At 34.4% G+C, this 19,256-nt stretch overlaps 1 protein-coding gene across 3 annotated transcripts in view; it reads left to right on the forward strand.

Annotated features, from left to right (window-relative positions):
* The window catches only part of LOC115220877 (protein spire homolog 2-like), a 126,643-nt gene extending 107,995 nt beyond the window's left edge, over nucleotides 1-18,648 (forward strand). For all 3 annotated transcript variants that reach the window (XM_029791061.2, XM_036510230.1, XM_029791062.2), the window contains 5 exons: nucleotides 715-852; nucleotides 4,515-4,616; nucleotides 5,477-5,583; nucleotides 6,745-7,857; nucleotides 17,992-18,648. In XM_029791061.2, the coding sequence (XP_029646921.2) occupies nucleotides 715-852; nucleotides 4,515-4,616; nucleotides 5,477-5,583; nucleotides 6,745-7,024 (627 nt within the window). In that variant the 3' untranslated portion in view covers nucleotides 7,025-7,857; nucleotides 17,992-18,648. The remainder of the gene's footprint in view (nucleotides 1-714; nucleotides 853-4,514; nucleotides 4,617-5,476; nucleotides 5,584-6,744; nucleotides 7,858-17,991) is intronic.
* Nucleotides 18,649-19,256: the final 608 nt, after the last annotated feature.

Below are 19,256 nucleotides of genomic sequence, written 5' to 3' on the forward strand. Positions count from 1 at the left end.
ATTTTCAAAGAGTGGAACCAATTGCCAAATTTGCATAAGCAGCTTCATACAGACATAGACTTACATGTGTTTTTTATACCTACACATGCACACACATGCATGATTGCACATTAATGCAGATGCATTACTCACCTGTACATATCTACACGGGAACAGAGGCATATTTATGCATACAGACTAAAATGTGCACCAAAGCAAATTTCTTATTATTGAGGCAACAAGCTTGGCAGAATTAAAAGTATGCCAGACAAAGTGCTTGGTGGTATTTCATCTGTATGTTCTGAGTTCAAATTCCACCAGGGCCAACCTTGCCTTTCATTCTATCAGGGTTGATGAAATAAATACCCAGCTATACAGTGGTGGGGTCCATGTAATTGATTTCCCCCACCAAAAGAATACTTTCAGGCCTTGTGCCCGTAATAGAAAAGATGATTATTATTATTTTCATTATTATTATTAAAGTGGTCAGCTGACAGAATCCTTAGCCGACCAGACAAAACTGCTTAGCAGCGATTTGTCTGTCTTTATATTCTGAGTTCAAATTTGGCCTGGGTTGATTTTAGCCTTTCATTTTTTCAGGATTAATCAAATAAGTGCCAGTCAAGTACTGGGGGTCAGCTAGCCCTTTCCCCACCAAATTTCATGCCTTCTATCTATAATAGAAAGAATTCGTATAGATATTCTCACTCAATTTTTTTTTTTGTTTGTTTTCAGAAAAAATGGCAGAATCCTATTGAATGTTTGTCGTTGACATTGGATGAAGTCATGCATATCCGACAGGTGTTGACCAAAGCAGAGTTAGAATCACTTCTTGCACAGCCTCAGCTTTATGACTTGGTTTCTCGTGGAAAGGTAAATATTTTGTGCACATTGCACAGTTATAGCTATTCGTCCGCAGCTGTCGCTTAAAAGAGACAATTACAAGAGACAATTATAAAAGAGACACCAACAGAATAAAGCATTGAAAACCGCAAGTTTCCTCATTCCTCTCTTGCCTTATATTTCGTATCATTTGGTTTCATTTCATATATAAACCTCTTTAAATAAACCTCTGATCCCAGGTTCCTATAAATTTTGAGCTTTGTAGAGAGCAAGTGTTTAATGTTGGATTTTTGTGGATCAAAAAAGGGAAATCTAACCTTTGGGATGTAGTTTTAGCAATGTGTAGGTGCCATAGTGAGCATATTATGATTCAGGGATCTGAAAGGAATTTTCTTAAACGATATAACATTTCTGCTATTGAACTCTTCCTGCTAATGTCTTTGATGACCATATCCTTTCTAGGTTTGACAATATCAAGAATTCAGTTATTTTTCACTCCTCCAATTTTCTTGACTGACTCAATTTATCCTCTCTTTTTTTTTTTTTTTTTTTTTTTTTTTTAATCACCAGAGAACTAAAGTTCCTTTTCATTTTATTACTTAGAGACTACTTAAATTTGTCTGAATTGTAAATTTATTTCTATTAGATTGTTATCTTAAATTTGCAATAAAAATACAAGAATTGTCCTACTTTACCATTTTGTAACCTTTCTGAAAATTTATTCAACATTACAGACTGAAATCATAAGTTTTCTTGGTATATTTCATTGTTACTGGCCCATGGATACCAATTGTCTATCTTGATCTTAAAGCCTTTGATACCAACCTGCCTGAGTCTACTCTGCTTCTTTGATACAATTTTCCTATTTTAAAGTGGTTTAATTTAGAACTTTCCATCAAAATTTCATGTTAATTTTACATTCCAAGCATCAACCCATTTTCAAAACTAACTGAAACAAAACCAGTATGTGCTAACAAAAGGTTGAAGCGAAATGTTATTGAACGTATTTAATTCTATTTTTATTCTGCTCATTTAACATATATTTATATCTGAAAAACAGATGCCTCTGAATATACTTTATTTTCAACTTACACGAAAATGGCATTAGATGGTTTGGCCAGTTTGGGATTCATTCATATAAAGCTGCTCTTTAACTAATCCCTGTCATTAATGTCCTCCACCAACTCTTACGAAATATTTTAGTCTTTCATCTTGTTGATGATATGAATTTTCTTTTATTTGAAAAAAATGTTGAAGTTGATTCAGCTAAGAACTTCCGTTGAAGCTGTTTTATTCCTATCTTCTTTGCAGTCAGTCATTGCAACTCTGACCGTTCATCGTTATGACATGACTTGATAAGCTTCCTCTGTGCTGGTCAGTTTTTGGCTGGAGTTTGCCATTTATTATGACCAATTCCTTTTTGCAGTATCTTTGATTCTCAGTCTAAGTCTTCCATGGTTTCTTTTTCCCTTGCATAGTTGGAAATAAAGGATTTGTCTGGGGAGTCTGTTGTTGTCCATCTTGTGTATGTGTCCCAACCAGTGGCGGCTTCCCTATAAACCCTGCGCAACTGCAGCACTCCCTATTTCTGCTCGATATTATCGTTAACATTCAATGTAATGAGTCTTTTTCTCCTTTAATTCTTTCTTTATACTTGTACATTATATAACTCTGTGCCACATAAAAGACTTATGGTGAAGCTTTCTGCGTTGGGCATAAGAGACGAACTCTATAACTGGTTGAAGTCCTTTATTTTTGGCCAAAAAGAGGTTGTCACAGTTCTAGGACAGCACTCTTCACCCTATGAGATGACATCTGGTGTACCACAGGGATATGTTCTTGGCCCCCTTTTATGTGTTGCATATGTTAATGACATAGATGCCAACTTAAAGAATGCCACAGTGCTGAAATATGCAGATGACATCAAGCTGTGCCTCGAAATAAAGAGGTCAGATCCTGTACACTATAGATCTCTATTGCAAGCAGACCTGGACACAATGCAGCAGTGGATCATGGACTGGCAACTCAAGCTGGCTGTGGACAAATGTACCACCATGCATTTTGGGAGGAGAAACACAGCGTCCACCTACTCCCTCCACAACGCTAATCTCAAAAAGTCTTCATGTGAACGTGACCTGGGTGTTATTGTCGACAGTGATTTGTGTTGGACAAAACACATCGCTAAAATTGTCAAGAAAGCTGAGGGTGTCTTGGTATCACTCACCAAATCCTTTGTGAGCCGCTCTCCGGCTATCTATCTGCGGCTTTATATAGCTATGGTAAGACCTCACCTGGAATTTGCATCACCGGTCTGGAACCCCTATCTTGCCCAGGATATCAATCATCTGGAAGCTGTTCAGCGATGTACAACCAAAAGAATACCCTCCATTAGGCATTTGCCATATTCTGAACGCCTTACTTCCCTGGACATGGACACATTGAAACTCCGACGTCTGACAGCTGACTTGGCAGACACCCATAAAATTATTAACCATCTTACAAACAATAACTCTGAGCACCTTTTCACACTCCATTTGTCTAACACCCGTGGACATGTTTACAAAGTCAGAAAACAGCACAGCTCCCATGACTTTCGGAAACATTTTTTCACACTAAGAGTTGCTGAAGCATGGAACAAACTGCCAGCATCAGTTGTTAGTTGTCGGAGCACTGCATCCTTCAAAACTTCCATGCTTCCTGAGATTCGCCAACACTACACCTGATTTTCTCCCCTCCATACACACACACAAGCATGTATCTGACTCATACACTGTTCACTTTCCAGACATTTGTACATTACTACACATACTTTATACGTACTTTTGGCAAGTTGTGCTGCACCTGAGCACTGTATACAATAATTTCATTATTATTATTATAATTCTTAAGCTTAATGTCAGTAGCCATCCCTTAGTTTATGAAAAAAACACAAAAATCCTTGTACAGAACTGTGCGCTTCAGTCCCAGCAGCACGGTGTTTGGCTGTTGTGCACATGCTCACGTGTCAGAGATAGGAAGCTTTACAAAAGAGAGAGAGAGAGAGAGAGCACTGTGGTTGACACAGTGCTGACCCTGGTGTTCTGGTGGAAGGTAGTTTTCCTTTTTGACTGTGTGTGTGTGTTGTACTTAAAAACGTGTTTATATTCTTGAATGTGATAAAGTGTAGAATTTGATTATTTTCCTGCTTCAGTGTTGCAGCCAGGATTTGAAAAATAGGGCAGATTACCCCCCCCCCCCATTTTGTGATTTAGGGGGATTTTTGAAAAACAGTGGGGAATTCATGACGGTTTTCAGTGAATAAATTAAACACACTCCCTGGCAGTGGCTAAAATGCGAACTGATCGAGTTTGTGTATAAATTTTTTTTGTATGTTTCTTCCCTTTTACACAATATTAAAACAGTGGCTAAAATTTTCGGAAGCAGCACCCACACTAATTTTATCTACAAGCCACCACTGGTTGCAACCAATATAAATTCCTATCCATGAGGATTTCCATCATAGGAGGTGGACCATGACACCATAAGATCTCTTTATTCCTGATCTTGTTAAAGAAAATGACATAATTTATTGCAGCTCTCTCATCATATATGCCTGTAACTTGTCCACTCAAACTTTCAAATGTTTTGATTACCATGTACAAGTGAATACATACTATTCGATAATAAATGTTTATATTTCTATTGTTTTCCAGGTGTGCTTCTCTTGTAAATCTGTGAAATTTAGTCTGTTCAGCCAATGGGGAAATAATTGCCAGTTCTGCAAGAGGGTTGTCTGCAATAAATGTATTCGCAAGGTTAGACTTACTATTTACTATCAACTAACATATGTTAATGACACAGATTTATGGATGCTAGTCTTGCTGGTGATGGCAACAAGCATATCTGATGTTCATGTTTTTCTCAAGAGTATTATAGGATTTGCAATTCCTATCATTAGCATTTAAAAACAAACCAAACCTAGACTTGAACTCTGACAATTTATACTACAAAATAGTTTTTCTATGCTTCTAGATTTTTGGGAAAACACTCTTCAAACAACAATTTGGCATTCAATACCATTTTTCCTCTCACATCTACTTTTGTTATGTAGTACTGTGTTGGGTTGCATTGATGAGTACAGTATCATATTTCATGTTGTACCTATTCTTCTCAGCTAAATGTCATAACCCAGTAAGGTTTTAACTACTTTGTCTAGTGTCATTTTGGGCCTCGCCATTTTCTGCTTTCACTGTACATCATCCAGTCATTTAAAATCAAATGAAAATGTGGAATAACAGTCAAAATTTTTATTTTAAATGCTAATCAACAAAGAAGCTGTTAACCTGATTGCTACAATTGTAATAATGGGTTTCAGAGATGGTAATTTGATGCCAAATGTTTTTGAGTTCAAATAGCTACTAAATATCTTATGGCCACTTGTTAAATGTTTCCTCTTTTAAAATGGTTGATGCAAACCATTTAAGCTTTAGATTGTAGCTGTATTATTTTGATAAAATTTTTTTCTGTCTTGTGATCTTTCTGAAAATTAGTTACACCGGACAATGTGGATTAGGTTCCTCTTTGGTGTCATTCTGCTACTTTTCCATCTTACTCTCTCAAGAAGCACAGGATAATAACCTAATCATTTCGTTGTATTATTTCAATTGTAACACAGATGCACGTTCCTGCAGAACATTTCAACAGAATTCCAGTCTACACCCTAAGTCCTTCACCACCAATCTCTCCAATTGAAAACAACCAAACAATGAATATTTTTACAAGGTAATTCAAAAAAAAAAAAAACGTTTTTAGTCACATAAATCTTTTGCAATACTTACGCTTGTAAATTTGTTTCCTTATTATAAGTTTATCGTTTTGGGAGTATTTAACTTTGAAATTTATGTGCATTAAAGTCTTTCGTATTTATAAAATACATAAAGCACACATTTTAATAATAAACTATCTTGTTACAATTCCATTCACACACACAGGGGAGATAACCACTCAATTTGCTTTTCTCCCTTTGTACATAGATATATATATTGATATATATTCGTTGTGATTCAACATCCACTTTTCCAAGCTTGTATGGGTTGGACAGAGATTACCGAATCAGATTTTCTGTGGCCAGAGGCCCTTCCTGATGCCTACTCTTACATGTTTCCAAGCAAAGAAGTATTTCACCCTTGGTTGGACATGTTATTGCAGGAAATGGAAGTAAACGACACTGCTTGTATGGTAGCAAAGAGAAAATAATACTCTCTCTCGTATACATATGTATATACGATGGGCTTCTTTCAGTTTCTGTCTACCAAATCCACTCAGTTCTTTGATCAGCCTGAAGCTATGGTAGAAGACACTTGTGCAAGGTGCCAAGCAGTAGGATTGAACTCGGAACCATGTGGTTAGGAAGTAAACTTCTTGCCACACATCTACATTTGCACCTATCCATACATGTGTGTGAGGGAGAAAGAGCCCTGGGCCAACCAATTCCTTACAAGCGAATTTGGTAGATGGAATCCATGTGGAAGCCTGATGTGTATGTGTATGTGTGTGTGTGTGTGGTTGTGTTTGGCCATTCCACTGCTTAGCAACTGGTGTTGGTTTGTTTATGTCCCCATCATTTAGCAGTTTAGGAGAGTTTTGGCTGTTATTTCTAGACAGTTGACTGATTGGTTTGTATGATTTTGTTATTCAGGAAAGTGTTTGTCCCTAGTTTTGATTAAAAAAACAGAAACTGTCTAATCTTTCACATAGTATCCTCTTCAGTTCAAGCGTTATAAGCATTGTGTAGTTTTGGTTAAAAATTGACTGAGAATATTCTGTGAAAAAAAAAAGTTAAAAGTAGATTTGTTTTTAGATTTTTTTGTTTCAATAACAAAAAAATGTAAGATTTTCTTATCCCTTCATCTTAGCCTATTTTTCTTTCTTTCTTTTTCTCAGTACTGGAACCGGTTCCCTTTTGTCACCAAAAAAGAATGGCAAGTCCCCTAAACGACGACCTCTACAACGGTCTCAGACCATATCGGATAAACTACTGGAATCCAAATCAAGAGTAATGAAAGGGTCTTTGATGAATGTTTGCTGTGACTGTAAGGAGATGGTTTGTGAAGTGATCCAAGCCAGTCGAGTGTCTCTGTCATTGGTGAAAAGAAGCAAAGAGCTTTCAGAGACAGAGCCAAAGAAAGCCTCTAAAGTCGGTTTTGTAACTGATTCCATGTAAAAGCAATATTCTTTTTAGATTGGTGGGGGTGGGGGAAAAAAAAAAGAAACTATCTGTGATGCTTAAACTATTAACTGACGTATGGCTTTATATTGCCATAACCTAACAAATAATGTTTGTGTTGATATACTTAATTGTTATTCTAGGTCCTGTTAGTTAGTACACTCTGCACTAATACTTTTGTATTCATGCAGTTGTAATGTTTGTGTTATGACTGTTGTGATTATTTATTGAGATGTATTGCGGATATCTTAATATTATACAGAGAAGTAAATATTGTGGCTACTGTTAAATACATATTAGTGTTTATTGATGTCTTGCTATTATTATAGAGATATATATATAGGGAGAGAGAGAGAGAGGTCTATATAAATTATTAATACATTTTCTAGTTGTGCTATTTATTGGTTATTACACTGTATGCAGTATAAGGGATATATGCATCCATAATATGTGTGTGTGTGTAAATGAATGTATATTTAATACCTATAGCTATTTCAGTGCCATCAGTTCGTGCTGATATCTAGGAACTGGGACACAGTGATCTTCAGCAGACTCTATCATAGGTTTTGAAGAAAACAGATTTCCTTTTGCTTCATTGACTATCACAGTCCACTAAAGATCATGGTGTCTGAATTATTGGATATTAGCTTGAATTCATGGTATGGAAGTCGCTAAAGGCAGTAAATACATGTATATTCTATACTTTACAAATGTCTTCATGTCTGCATTATGGATCCTTTAGTATTTTTGTTTGAAAAAAACAAAACAAAACAAAAGTAGCATTTAACTGTGTGTGTGTGTGTGTGTGTGTGTGTGTGTGTGTGTGTGTGGTGTGTGTGTGTGTGTAAATTGGTGCATCAAGTTAAAAATGTAGCTTGTGATCTACCAAAACACTTCAATATTACTCCAGCAAAGTCATAGTCTAATAAGTGAAACCATTAACTTTCTGGTTAGAAGGTTTGTTTTACAACTGTGTGGTTTCGTGTTCAATCTCAATGCACTGTACTTTAAGCAAGAGTTTTCTGTCAGAGCGACGGGGTTGAGCAATGCCTTGAGTAAAATCTGATGGAGACTGAGTGGAGTGTCTGTGTGTTTGTGTAAAAATCTTGCATTACACCTGTAAAAGGTAACTAATTGTCTAACTATGAAGTACTCAGCTACTTTCATAGATAAACAACACACTAAGTTCTGGGCTGAATAGAATTGACTAAAATTCTCCATGTTTCCCAGCATGGCTGCAGTCTCTTCACTGAAGACAGTAAAAAAAAAAGTCTATTAAATATAGTTAAGATATACATTTTTCCATCTTCATATAAAATTATGAAATATGTGTGTCTGTGTGTGTGTCTGTCTGTCTGTGTCTGTCTGTCTCTCTGTGTGTCTGTGTCTGTCTCTCTGTGTGTCTGTGTGTCTGTCTCTCTGTCTGTGTGTCTGTCTGTCTGTCTGTCTGTCTGTCTGTGTGTCTGTCTGTGTGTCTGTCTCTGTGTGTCTGTCTGTCTGTCTGTCTGTGTGTGTGTACACACATTTATGGTCAAACTTTACAGATTTATTGTTCTAATAAAGAATCTCTACTTTCACTAAGTCACATATTTGAATTAGTACAACGTAGAGATTCTTTGCTAAAACAATAACTTTGTTAAACTTAGTCAGTCACTCTACAATTGTTTCTGCAAACAGTCTTGAGTGGTGGTCCTTTTTGACTTTGCTTTCTTGATCTTTGATTCAAGATCACATGATACCAACTTTATTTGGTGGCCTGTTTCTTGATGGAAATCTGTTTTCATATTTTTGTTTGTGTGTTTTTAGAATCGTTGTTGCTGTTAATTTTATTTAATAATAAATGTTTTTGCAGTAAATGTTATTGTGCATAGTTCTTGTAGATTGCTTGCTTTCGTTTAGTTTCTAGTTTGTATTTCATGAATGATTACTACCGTAGTTGATTGTAGTGGGATTGTGTGGGAAAACAGAAAATTGCTTTGTTTTTTGCTGATTGTGTGAGTCTGAAGACAGTTCTCTCTCTTCTTGCCTAATCAATTACAAATATTTATTTTATCAACCTTGTAAAGATGGAAAAATAAGTGAGGGATAAAAGAATTGTTCTTTGACGCCATATCAGGAAGTAATTTAATGGCACTGGTGTCATATCTATTATTTCAAGGCATCAAGTTAGCTACTTGTCAGTAATTGTGTGTGTGTGTGTGTGTGTGTGTGTGTAGACTTTAAGGAGTGTTATATTCACAGTGTGGGTCTCTGTTGTTGTGAAACTGAAGATTGTAAATATATAATTAAAACTGGTTTTCACATTTGTATTTTACCTACAAGTTCTTTGTTAAAAGTATTTTCTCTTTAAATGCTTTCAATACGAATTGTTATCTAAAAATAATCAAACTTTGCAATATAATTGGTTATATCATGTTAAAACTAAAGTAATTCCTATAAAATGACATGCCACCTATTGAAATCAGAATGGTAATGCCAAACAATTGTTAAATATTTACAAAGCAGATTACAATCTAAAGGAAGAAATCTTCAAAATGTTTTATTTCAGTGTTGAATTATTTTGTTTCAAAATATTTCTGTAAGTCATGTTATTAAACAAGAATGAAGTAATTCCTTTGTCAAAGATTTGCCGATTGTTTTTACTAATTAAAAGGAAAAAAAAAAGAAATGAACAAAAGATAGGGCAGTGCATTTGTACAAGGTTCAGTGCTTACAACATTGATTCCTTTCTATACTATGGGTATAGTACCCATATCCATAGTATGGCTATAGTATATGTATCCTATTATCCTCTACAGACTGAATACAGTCTAGACTGAAAGCTGTTCAAGCAAGCAACTGGTCATAATGTAGCCATCCTTCTTTAAACAAGGATGAAGAAAACAGCCAATTGTTTCGTTTTCACATTTATCCAGGTGTGGCATTTTAAATTGAGAACTTCTTGTATAGTTTATAAAAGTCAATTTGTTATGAGAATTGAAATCTTTCAGCAATTTCAACTGATGTAATAATGCCACACTTTCTCTTCATTTCTCAACTATTCTATTTCATTGTCATGTTTCTTTCTTTTTTTTTCTTCCAACAATGTTCAAGATTGTTGTTCAGAATTTAAGGATATCTTCCTACAAAAACTGTGAAAAGGTTTTGCTTTTCTCTTTTTATAAACATTGCAAGTATTTTGATTGAAATTAATCAATTTGGTAATTTACTTACACAGTCTTAACAATGTACAGTTGTTATTGATTATCACACCATTCCCACAATATTTATACATGCATATATATATATATATATATATATATATATATATAAACGGTTCCATGCTGTTTAGTTTCTTATATTGAGATTGCAACACAAGGTTTGTCTAGAAAAATGTTTCAATAATCTTTTATACAAACTATGACCTTTCATGTTTTAACGTCAAATTAACGTGAAAGTTGTTAAATACTATTTGTTAGCTACAAGCAATAATTAAATTTTTTTTCCATCCTCTTTCTTTGAAATTGTTATACCCATATAAGGTATTGACACATGGCATGCATACTACAAATAACACAAGGTTTTTAGTATAAAAATTGTTGCATTCTGGGTCTACCATGAAATTTTGCCAAGAGTGTTACACGTCATAGTGAGGATGCAGCTGAGAAGTGCTAAAAAGCAATGATGATCCATCATCTACGGAGTAACAAAATGGATTCAAGGAATATTCAAAGTTTGGCAACAAGTAGTTCTAATTTAAGTTAAAAAGTAAGATTCCTTCAAACATGAAGGTAAATATAGTTTGATATAATCAGCTGAAAGAAGGGGTTGATGGAGGATAATCCAGACACCTCATCTTTTGAAGTTTCTAAAGACAATCTTCTTGAGATAAATTTAGTTTAATGCAAGTGGGGAGACATGCTCAAAGTGTGAAAATGTAGCGTTTGTGAATTTGGAGAAGCCCTAGTTTGATGAGGCAGGTAATGAATAGTCAACAGAATGAAAACAAATGAGAGGAAATCATTTTGTAGACTTGATGAGAAATAATGATAATGATAGTAGCAAAAATATCAATTGAAACCCCAAAATGTGCCATTTCAATTTTGAACTTTGTATTCTCTGCAAATGGAGAAAAGCATTTCAAGTTGTGCAATGTAAAGAATCCATGAGTGTTTCTTGTTTTGAGAATAAGGCTTAGCAACTGAGTGGCTTTTGATTCAAATATAGAAATTTCTTCATTTCACTTTTTTGACATTATTAAAAAACAGAAAAACTCTAAACCTGTAAAGTGCTAACTGATTGCCTGGTGAAAATATTTTTTAATCTTGTTGTGCACATATCTGGATTGATAAAAGCAATCTTACATTAAAATTTCAAAACAAAATGCAATTGTTAAAGTGACAGTTGATAAATATTTCAGTTCTGACCAAATTATGAAAAATCTACTCATTTATATCAGATGATTTTGAACTTGAAACTGTTTTTATCAAGTTTTCATTAATTATTTGTGAAAATATTGAGTTTAATATCTTTGTAAATCTGCAGGAATGCATTGCAGACTCTGCACTTTCACTGCTTGTCCTTAGCCTCCCGGCTCCTTCAGATATTCCATTATTAATAAATGTTGTATCTTCACATATGATACAACAACAACAACAGTGGGAATGTATCTTCCTCAGTTTTCTATATAATCACCTGTAATCTCTTGAATGCCTTAGCTGTTGTACAAACTGACATATTTCAATGATTCAAAGAGATTATTAAATAACTTTAATCCATTCCAACTGATACTGCTTCTGTGTGGAATCGAAAGTATCATCCCTTTCGACCTTCAGTGGAATTCATTCTGTTCTTGCTGACTTCTCATGACTCTGGTCTTTGGTACTTGTCGTTATCATATTATTTAATTAAGATGATGATATTCTTTGCACCTTTTGAAGGTGCTTTTTTTTTCTTTACAGTAATATAAGTATTCTAAAGAAAGAAAAACTTTTTTTTATTACTTCAACTCTGACCGTTTTTAAACAAGTTTGGCAAAATTGGTGAGTTTTGGAAGCCAATAAGGTTCTTTTCGTTTATTCATGTTCTCAGCTTTCATACAACTAATCTCTCATCTTATACAGCAAATGTAAGAGTTAAGTGAATCATTCTCTGAAAGATTCTCTGGAACTGCTCTCAACTCTCAATTCTTGTATTAACTTTCAACAAATTCACTCGTCTTCATTTATATAGATTTGAGGATGTAAGCCAAAAAATTGTCAATAGTTTCATACTGGAACCCTTTAGTGGCTCCCTGGCCGTCAATGACTTTTCTCAACCCTGGTCTGTTTGGCTTTTCTGCTTCACTCCTGTTGGAACCCTGCTCTTCTGTCTGCAGCTATTGTCAGGCTGCCCAGTCTTGTGGATTCCCGGAGAGAAGGCCGCCTTCTGCCAAGTGTTGTTGGCTTTGATTTGTCTTCAGTGCTTCAGTCCCTTTGCTTTATTCTAGGTAAGGGTGTTGATCTTACGTAAACCCAATTTTTAGTCCTGGAAAGAAGTAGTTCATATTAGTCTAGCCTCTATCCTTTGACCTGTCCAGTATGGGAAGCCCCAGGAACTTGATCTACTAGAATAGTTCTCAGCTACCACACCACAAGAACTGGACTTATTGATGGCAATAATTTTATGAAAGGACTTAATTGTTGGTGTTGGATGAGGTTTCCACAGGTTACAAACATAAGATTGATCATTATATATGGACTAATTAATTACAGCAGCTGATTTATTACAAGTTTGTTTGAATGTCCACCTTCTTGACCACTTGCCTTACACTTTCTTTTGAAGACTAAGGTCCTCTAGATTATCATTTTTAGAAGATTTTGTGGTAAATTTAATTATGTTGTCCATAAATATTAAGAGAAATCAAAATATGGATTATTGCTTAATATTGATGTCAGAGATATCGTATTGCATTAGAGAACAAAACTGAGGTTGTTCCCACTTTGGAAATGTCTGAGTTAATGTCACAACATTCTCATGATAGCAGATATTATAATGGCTTAGTGACTTCTTTTTGTTTTTCTTAGTGCTGAATTAAGTTTCTCCCTTTTTCAAGGCAAGTTCCATCAAATAAAGTTCCCTAATTCTTTTAAATATTGCGTTTGGTATTGGTTAATGTCTGCAAATGGGCCTTGTTACTATTGAGTCTTGATTTCCTAAATGTCCTGAGAACTGGCAAATGTGATCAAACATCTTTTTGGTTTGTTTAACTCTGATATAATACCTGATCAAGCAGGCCTAATGATCAAAGATACTCCAAGCATGACCACCTTGTCTTAAAAAACTTTTTCTTCTTCTATACATGCATATTTAATCAATGCATTCTTTTAAAAAGACTTTTGGTTGTAATTTTAGAAATATATTTTTCTGTTTTTAACATGAGTGACTGCATGGTGTAAAGAGAAGGAATCTTTCTTAAAAGCAGGATTAAGTACAAGAGCTTAAGGATAGATTGGAATACAGCTATGCTAAGAAACATAAACTCCTTTTTAATTTTACAATTTCAACTCATTTTGATTTCCTGGTTTTTAGTCTTCAGACTAAAACTACTCCTTTAGTGAAATTTAGAGAGTTTCTCATTTTCAAGTCTGAATGAGTGGAATTTTACTTCTGGACTCGGGCATTTCTGACATTTTCTATTTTCCCATTTGGTAGTTTGTATTTTCTTTATTGGTGACATCATAGATGTCAGTAGTTGTTATTTCACTGACTGTTATTGTTGGTACTTGAAGGTTTGGCCAATATTTACCATCCTTGACTGAGAATTGACGATCTGCTGATTATGTTTATCGTTAGGAGTGGAAAGTGAGTTATGATTGTTGTTGTTATAGTCTATAAACATATAAATATGGGGAAGATTTTTTTTCCTCCCGTGTAATATAAACTTGAATTTTTGAAGTAATAACTCATTGCAGTGGAACAAAACTGAAATAAAACATTTTTCTCCCACTTCTTTTTTTTTTTTTTTCTCCTTCTGTCTGTCTGTCTCTTCTCTCTCTTTTGGAAATTTTGAGTGAGAAATAATTTTATTTGAAGTCTGTGCATGCACACACATACACATTGCAAATTTTATTTGCTGAGATTTTCCACTTGGGAGTTGCAGATATAACAAATGACAACAGAAGTTTCAAGATACAAATAATTACTCTTAGATGAATCCTAATTATATATCTTAATTAGATATATTCTATGAGAATATGATATACTGAATTTAAAATGAGTGCTCTTTGTAAATAAGTGTCAAAGTATTAATAGTATTAAAGTATTTAGACAGTTAATATGAGTGATTATATATAACACATTGTGAAGTAATAGCAGGAAACTCAATATCAAAAAACACTTCACAAAAATATGTGTAAAATAATATTGTATTAAAAATTATAAATATAGTGTATGTAAATATGTAAAATATAACAGTTTAAAAGTTAAGTATTTAATGAATCCTAATTATGAATCATTTTGAAGTTTTTTCACTCCCCACTTTTGTATTCTAATAAAGTCGTATAGACTAATATTTGAAATATAAACAAAAGTGGCAGAATCATTATTATTATTGGGAAACTTTATTATGTCTAAGTGTTGTAATCAACAAAATAAGCATAGTTAAGGCAAGTTGACAGTCATATTTGGATTAATTTCACTTTATACTATGAATGCTTTATGGAAAGATGTGACCATCACAACCTCCCTTCTCTTCTTCCTTTTCCATTAATATTTGAAGCTTTTTGTTTCCTCAAAAAGAAAATTTAATATTAAACTTTTTTGGAGTAATATCTCAACCTTTTTTTTATTTATTTAAAAATCTCAAAACATTTCATTTCATGAAATTTTTATGTCAAAAATATTCCGTTGGAATTGGTTTCAGGCCTCGTGTTTCTATTTTACTTTTGTCTGTTATCAATTTACTCTTCAACCTTCAATGCCTCCCCAGTAGGTGTGCTGTGCATAGCAGACAGGTAACCCTTTTACTGCCATTTCAAATATATGACAGGAATTGTATTTCTGTAGCAATAGTTCCATCAGAAATCCTTCTTGAAACCCCTGTTATTTTGAGCAAGTCTCTCTTTACAAAATAAATATAAACACTATTTCTTAGTCACAACTACTTAATTATAGTATTGTTTTTACCTGAAATCATTAAGTTTTTCCTTGCCATTTTGAAATGCAGGTATTTTATGTGTAATTTGACAATGTTTAGGACATAAGCCTAGACAAAGGAGTAAAGAATACTTTTTAAAGGTAATATTTACCTACAACCCTAAGGTAGCAAGCTGGGTGAAATGCTTAGCAGTCTTTCGTCGGTCAACATTCTGAGTTCAAATTCCACTGAGGTTGACTTTGCCTTTCATCCTTTCAGGGTCGATAAATTAAGTACCAGTTGTATACTGGGATCGATCTAATCAACTGGCCACCTCCTTGAAAATTTTGGGCCTTGTCCCTAGGGTAGAAAAGAATATTTAACTACAACCCTGTTTAGGTTTTATGCTAGAAATTCATAATACAAAGCATAACATTCTGTTTTGTTGTTTAACATTGGAATGGAGAAGCTTTTTTCAACAAGTCAACTCACTGACCAAACCAAACTACTAAAAAAAAATTGAAAGTAATTTTTCGTTAGGCATGCCATTCAGAAAGTGCTTTTGGGCTGCAGTTTAGCACCATGATTGGTATCCTACATTAAGCATTAATCTTCAATGATTGGTATCCTACATTAAGCATTAATCTTCAATGATTGGTGGAGCACATTAATCTTTAATAAAGCCAATACTTTTTTTAACAATTTCTAATAACTAAAAAAAAAAAAAAAACATCAAATATGCATTTATTCTTGTTCACAATAGAATTAAGTATTAAATTAAAAATGTTAAAGTTGTTTAATGAATATTTGAAATATGTTTATTTGCAAAATAGGAATCGGAATATTTGGTTCCAGTAAAATATTCTGATTGCAGTTGTTATGAGAAATTTGAGATTTTGAACATTTTTTTGTCAAATATGAAAAAAAAAATGTCTCAGATTTCCAATTTGTGAATTTCAAGAAAGTCTGTTGTAACGAGAAGCACAAAATGTCACAAACAGCCTTAATGCTACAGTTTTCTTACCTTTGATATAGAGTATGAGACCTGTTGTTAATTACTTGTATGTAAAGGTGTGGCTTTAATGGTTAGGATATTTGGCCCATGATCATAAGGTGCTGAGTTCAATCCCCAGTAGCACAATGTCCTTGAGCAAGACACTTTATTTCACATTGCTCCAGTTCACTCAGCTGATAAAAATGAGCAGTACCTGTAATTCCAAAGGGGCCAACCTTGTCCCCTTCTGTGTCCAGCTGAATCTCTTTGAGAATTACGTTAAGGGTACGCATGTCTGTGGAGTGCTCAGCCACTTGCATGTTAATTTCCTGAGCAGGTTGTTCCATTGATCGGATCAGCTGGGACCCTCGTCGTCATAACTGACTGAGTACCAGTTTTAATTACTGGTCAGGCAATGCAGCTTTTGTTATTCAAAAGCTGTGACGTTGATGCCAGTTCCAGTAATAAGGAAATATCCATGATTAGATTTCATTGATGATAGGAGACTTGTATCAATAAATACCCTTCTACCATTGTCTAACAGAAGAACAGAAACACTGCCTTTCACTTTTTGTATATTCTTCCCATTTTCTTCAGTGCAACACTATCAAGTGCTCGAGGCCTTTTAAAACTGTTGCAATATTATAACAGCACACAGTTTTTTTCCAAAATACTCTTACTCTAATTTAGCATAGTACAATCTCAATTTAATTAGTAATTTTTGCAATTTCAAACAAATTGCAGCATAATCAACTTTGATATCCTTCAGCACACTTTGACTCATCATTACTTTTTAGTATCGTGAGCACAGCGGTTCTTTTCTTTCTATAAATATTCTCTAAACATGTCTCTCTTTAATAAGGCTTTGACTTCCTTTTTCTAATAAGAACAACTCTTCTTTGCTTTTCCAAACCTCTATATTTATTGATGTTAATATATCTGAGGCATGGCTTTGTTATAGATACATGTATGTGTGTGTGTGTGTGTGTGTGCATATATGTACACGTGTGTGTATATAATATTTATAGATTGTAGGGCTGTGTTGGGTTGTTGGATAAGATATCAGCTTGTTGGGTCATAGGTTGTGAGTTCTATTTTTGCTCTGCGTATTAAGCTGCAAACTAACTTAGAAAGGCAATGAGGTGCGCGTGTGCATATACATATGTGGAGGCACATGGCCTCGTGGTTAGTGTGTTGCACTTACAATCACAAGATATTGGTTTCAATTCCCAGGCCAGCGATGCATTGTGTTTTTTAGCAAAACACTTTATTTTACATTGCCTCAGGCCACTCAGCTGTAAAGAGGTAACCCTGCAATGGACTGGTGTCTTATTTTGGTGGGGAACATTGAACCCTTTTGCCTACCTCGTCAGTGGGGTAGGATCATTCAAATGGGACAACAATGTAAAGCAGCTTTTGTGACCAGAAGTGTAGGACAACAGCTGACCGACTGGTCAACACAGTTGTAGACCAACAGCAGCATAGTGCTGAATAGATTGAGTGGCCGATGAACAGCAGTTGGCCAATTTCCAGTCCTTCATTGCCTTAGCCAAGATCACCGAGATCAGCAATAATCTACACTAGATTATAGATATCTCATCCAAGATGCCTTACTGGTTAAAGGGGCAAGAACATATGTGTGTGTGTGTGTGTGTGAACTGCTGTTGACGTTATTCTCCATTTGTGTTGCAGAGACACATAAGACAAGCTTTAATGTGTCTATGAACATTTCAAGAATGGATGTTAGTCAACAACTTTTCCTCTACAAATATAAACTCTTCACATTGTATAGAGTGCTCTTTTCTTTCATTTGTGTGTGTATAATATATATATATAACATATATAATATATATATATATGTGTGTGTGTATGGAGGGTGCTGGAACAAGAGTAGCAATTTTAGTTTCCATTCCTTAATAGTAAAGGAATTTGTTTGGACCTAACTGACTATTTCAGTTTTTATTCTTCATTTGGCACACCTTCAATCACTTTTAAGTTGAATCGTATTTTTGTAATACATCCATTTCAATTAAACTAACAAAAAGTCTTATTGTTTTCAAAAACCCTCGTTTATTCCTATGTAATTAATTTCCTTGTTTTGAGTATTAAAAAAAAAAGAAAAGGAAAACAGGTTGACTTTTAGGACACTTTATGTCATTTTTTTTTGTTTTCTCACCTTTTTTTTTTTTTTTTTTTTTGTAAATAAACTTGATACTTCCAATGAAGTCCCCCCCCCAGCCCTTCCCCAGTTTTCAGTGAAATGAAATGCTTTGTTGCAGAAGAAACCTTACCCTGCGAGATATAATATTACATTATATCTCTTTTCCCCCAGCAATTATTTTTTCTTTTTTCTTTTCTTTTTTTTTTTTTTCTAGACCTTGTTCATTTTTTGTCTTAAATACTTGCCTCTAAATAACAAGTCTCTTGAATGACTTAATTTCTTTCTACTGAATGCTGATATCTTTGAAGATGGTGTAAATAGTTCTGGTTTTGTATAAAGATTTACAATAAATTCTTTATTGATTACAGTAATTTAGTTTTGTGTTTTTACTTCATTAAAAAGTGTTTGAAGGAGTCTGACGAATTCAGTCGCTGAAGACTGTGTCCATAGCAAAAGCTGCTTAACTTTAATTTTCTGCACAATTAAAGCAGGGGGAGCTGGCAGAAACGTTAGCACGTTGGGCGAAATGCTGAGTGGTATTTCGTCCGTTCAAATTCTGCCGAGGTCGACTTTGCCTTTCATCCTTTCGGGAGTTGATAAATTAAGTACTAGTTTCGTAGTGGATTCGATCTAATTGACTGACCCCACTCCCCCCAAATTTCGGGTCTTGTCCCTAGAGTAAAGAATTTTCTGCACAATCATGGGCTAGGGATCCACAGAAAACAATGTGTTGTTAATGAATCTTTCATGATTTGAATTCAGAATTGAAGGATTAGGGGCTTAACATATGGCCCTAATTAATCAATTCTATCACCAACCTACAAAATAGACAAGGTAGGAAGGAAAGCTATTATTCTATAGAATATTAGCTGGCTGTAGAGGTGCTATAGCCCAGTGGTTAGGGTAGCGGACTTGCGGTTTCGATTCCCAGACTGGGCATTGTGAGTGTTTATTGAATGAAAACGCCTAAAGCTCCACG

The sequence above is a fragment of the Octopus sinensis genome, linkage group LG17 (assembly GCF_006345805.1).
Source record: "Octopus sinensis linkage group LG17, ASM634580v1, whole genome shotgun sequence".
Lineage (NCBI taxonomy): Eukaryota > Metazoa > Mollusca > Cephalopoda > Octopoda > Octopodidae > Octopus > Octopus sinensis.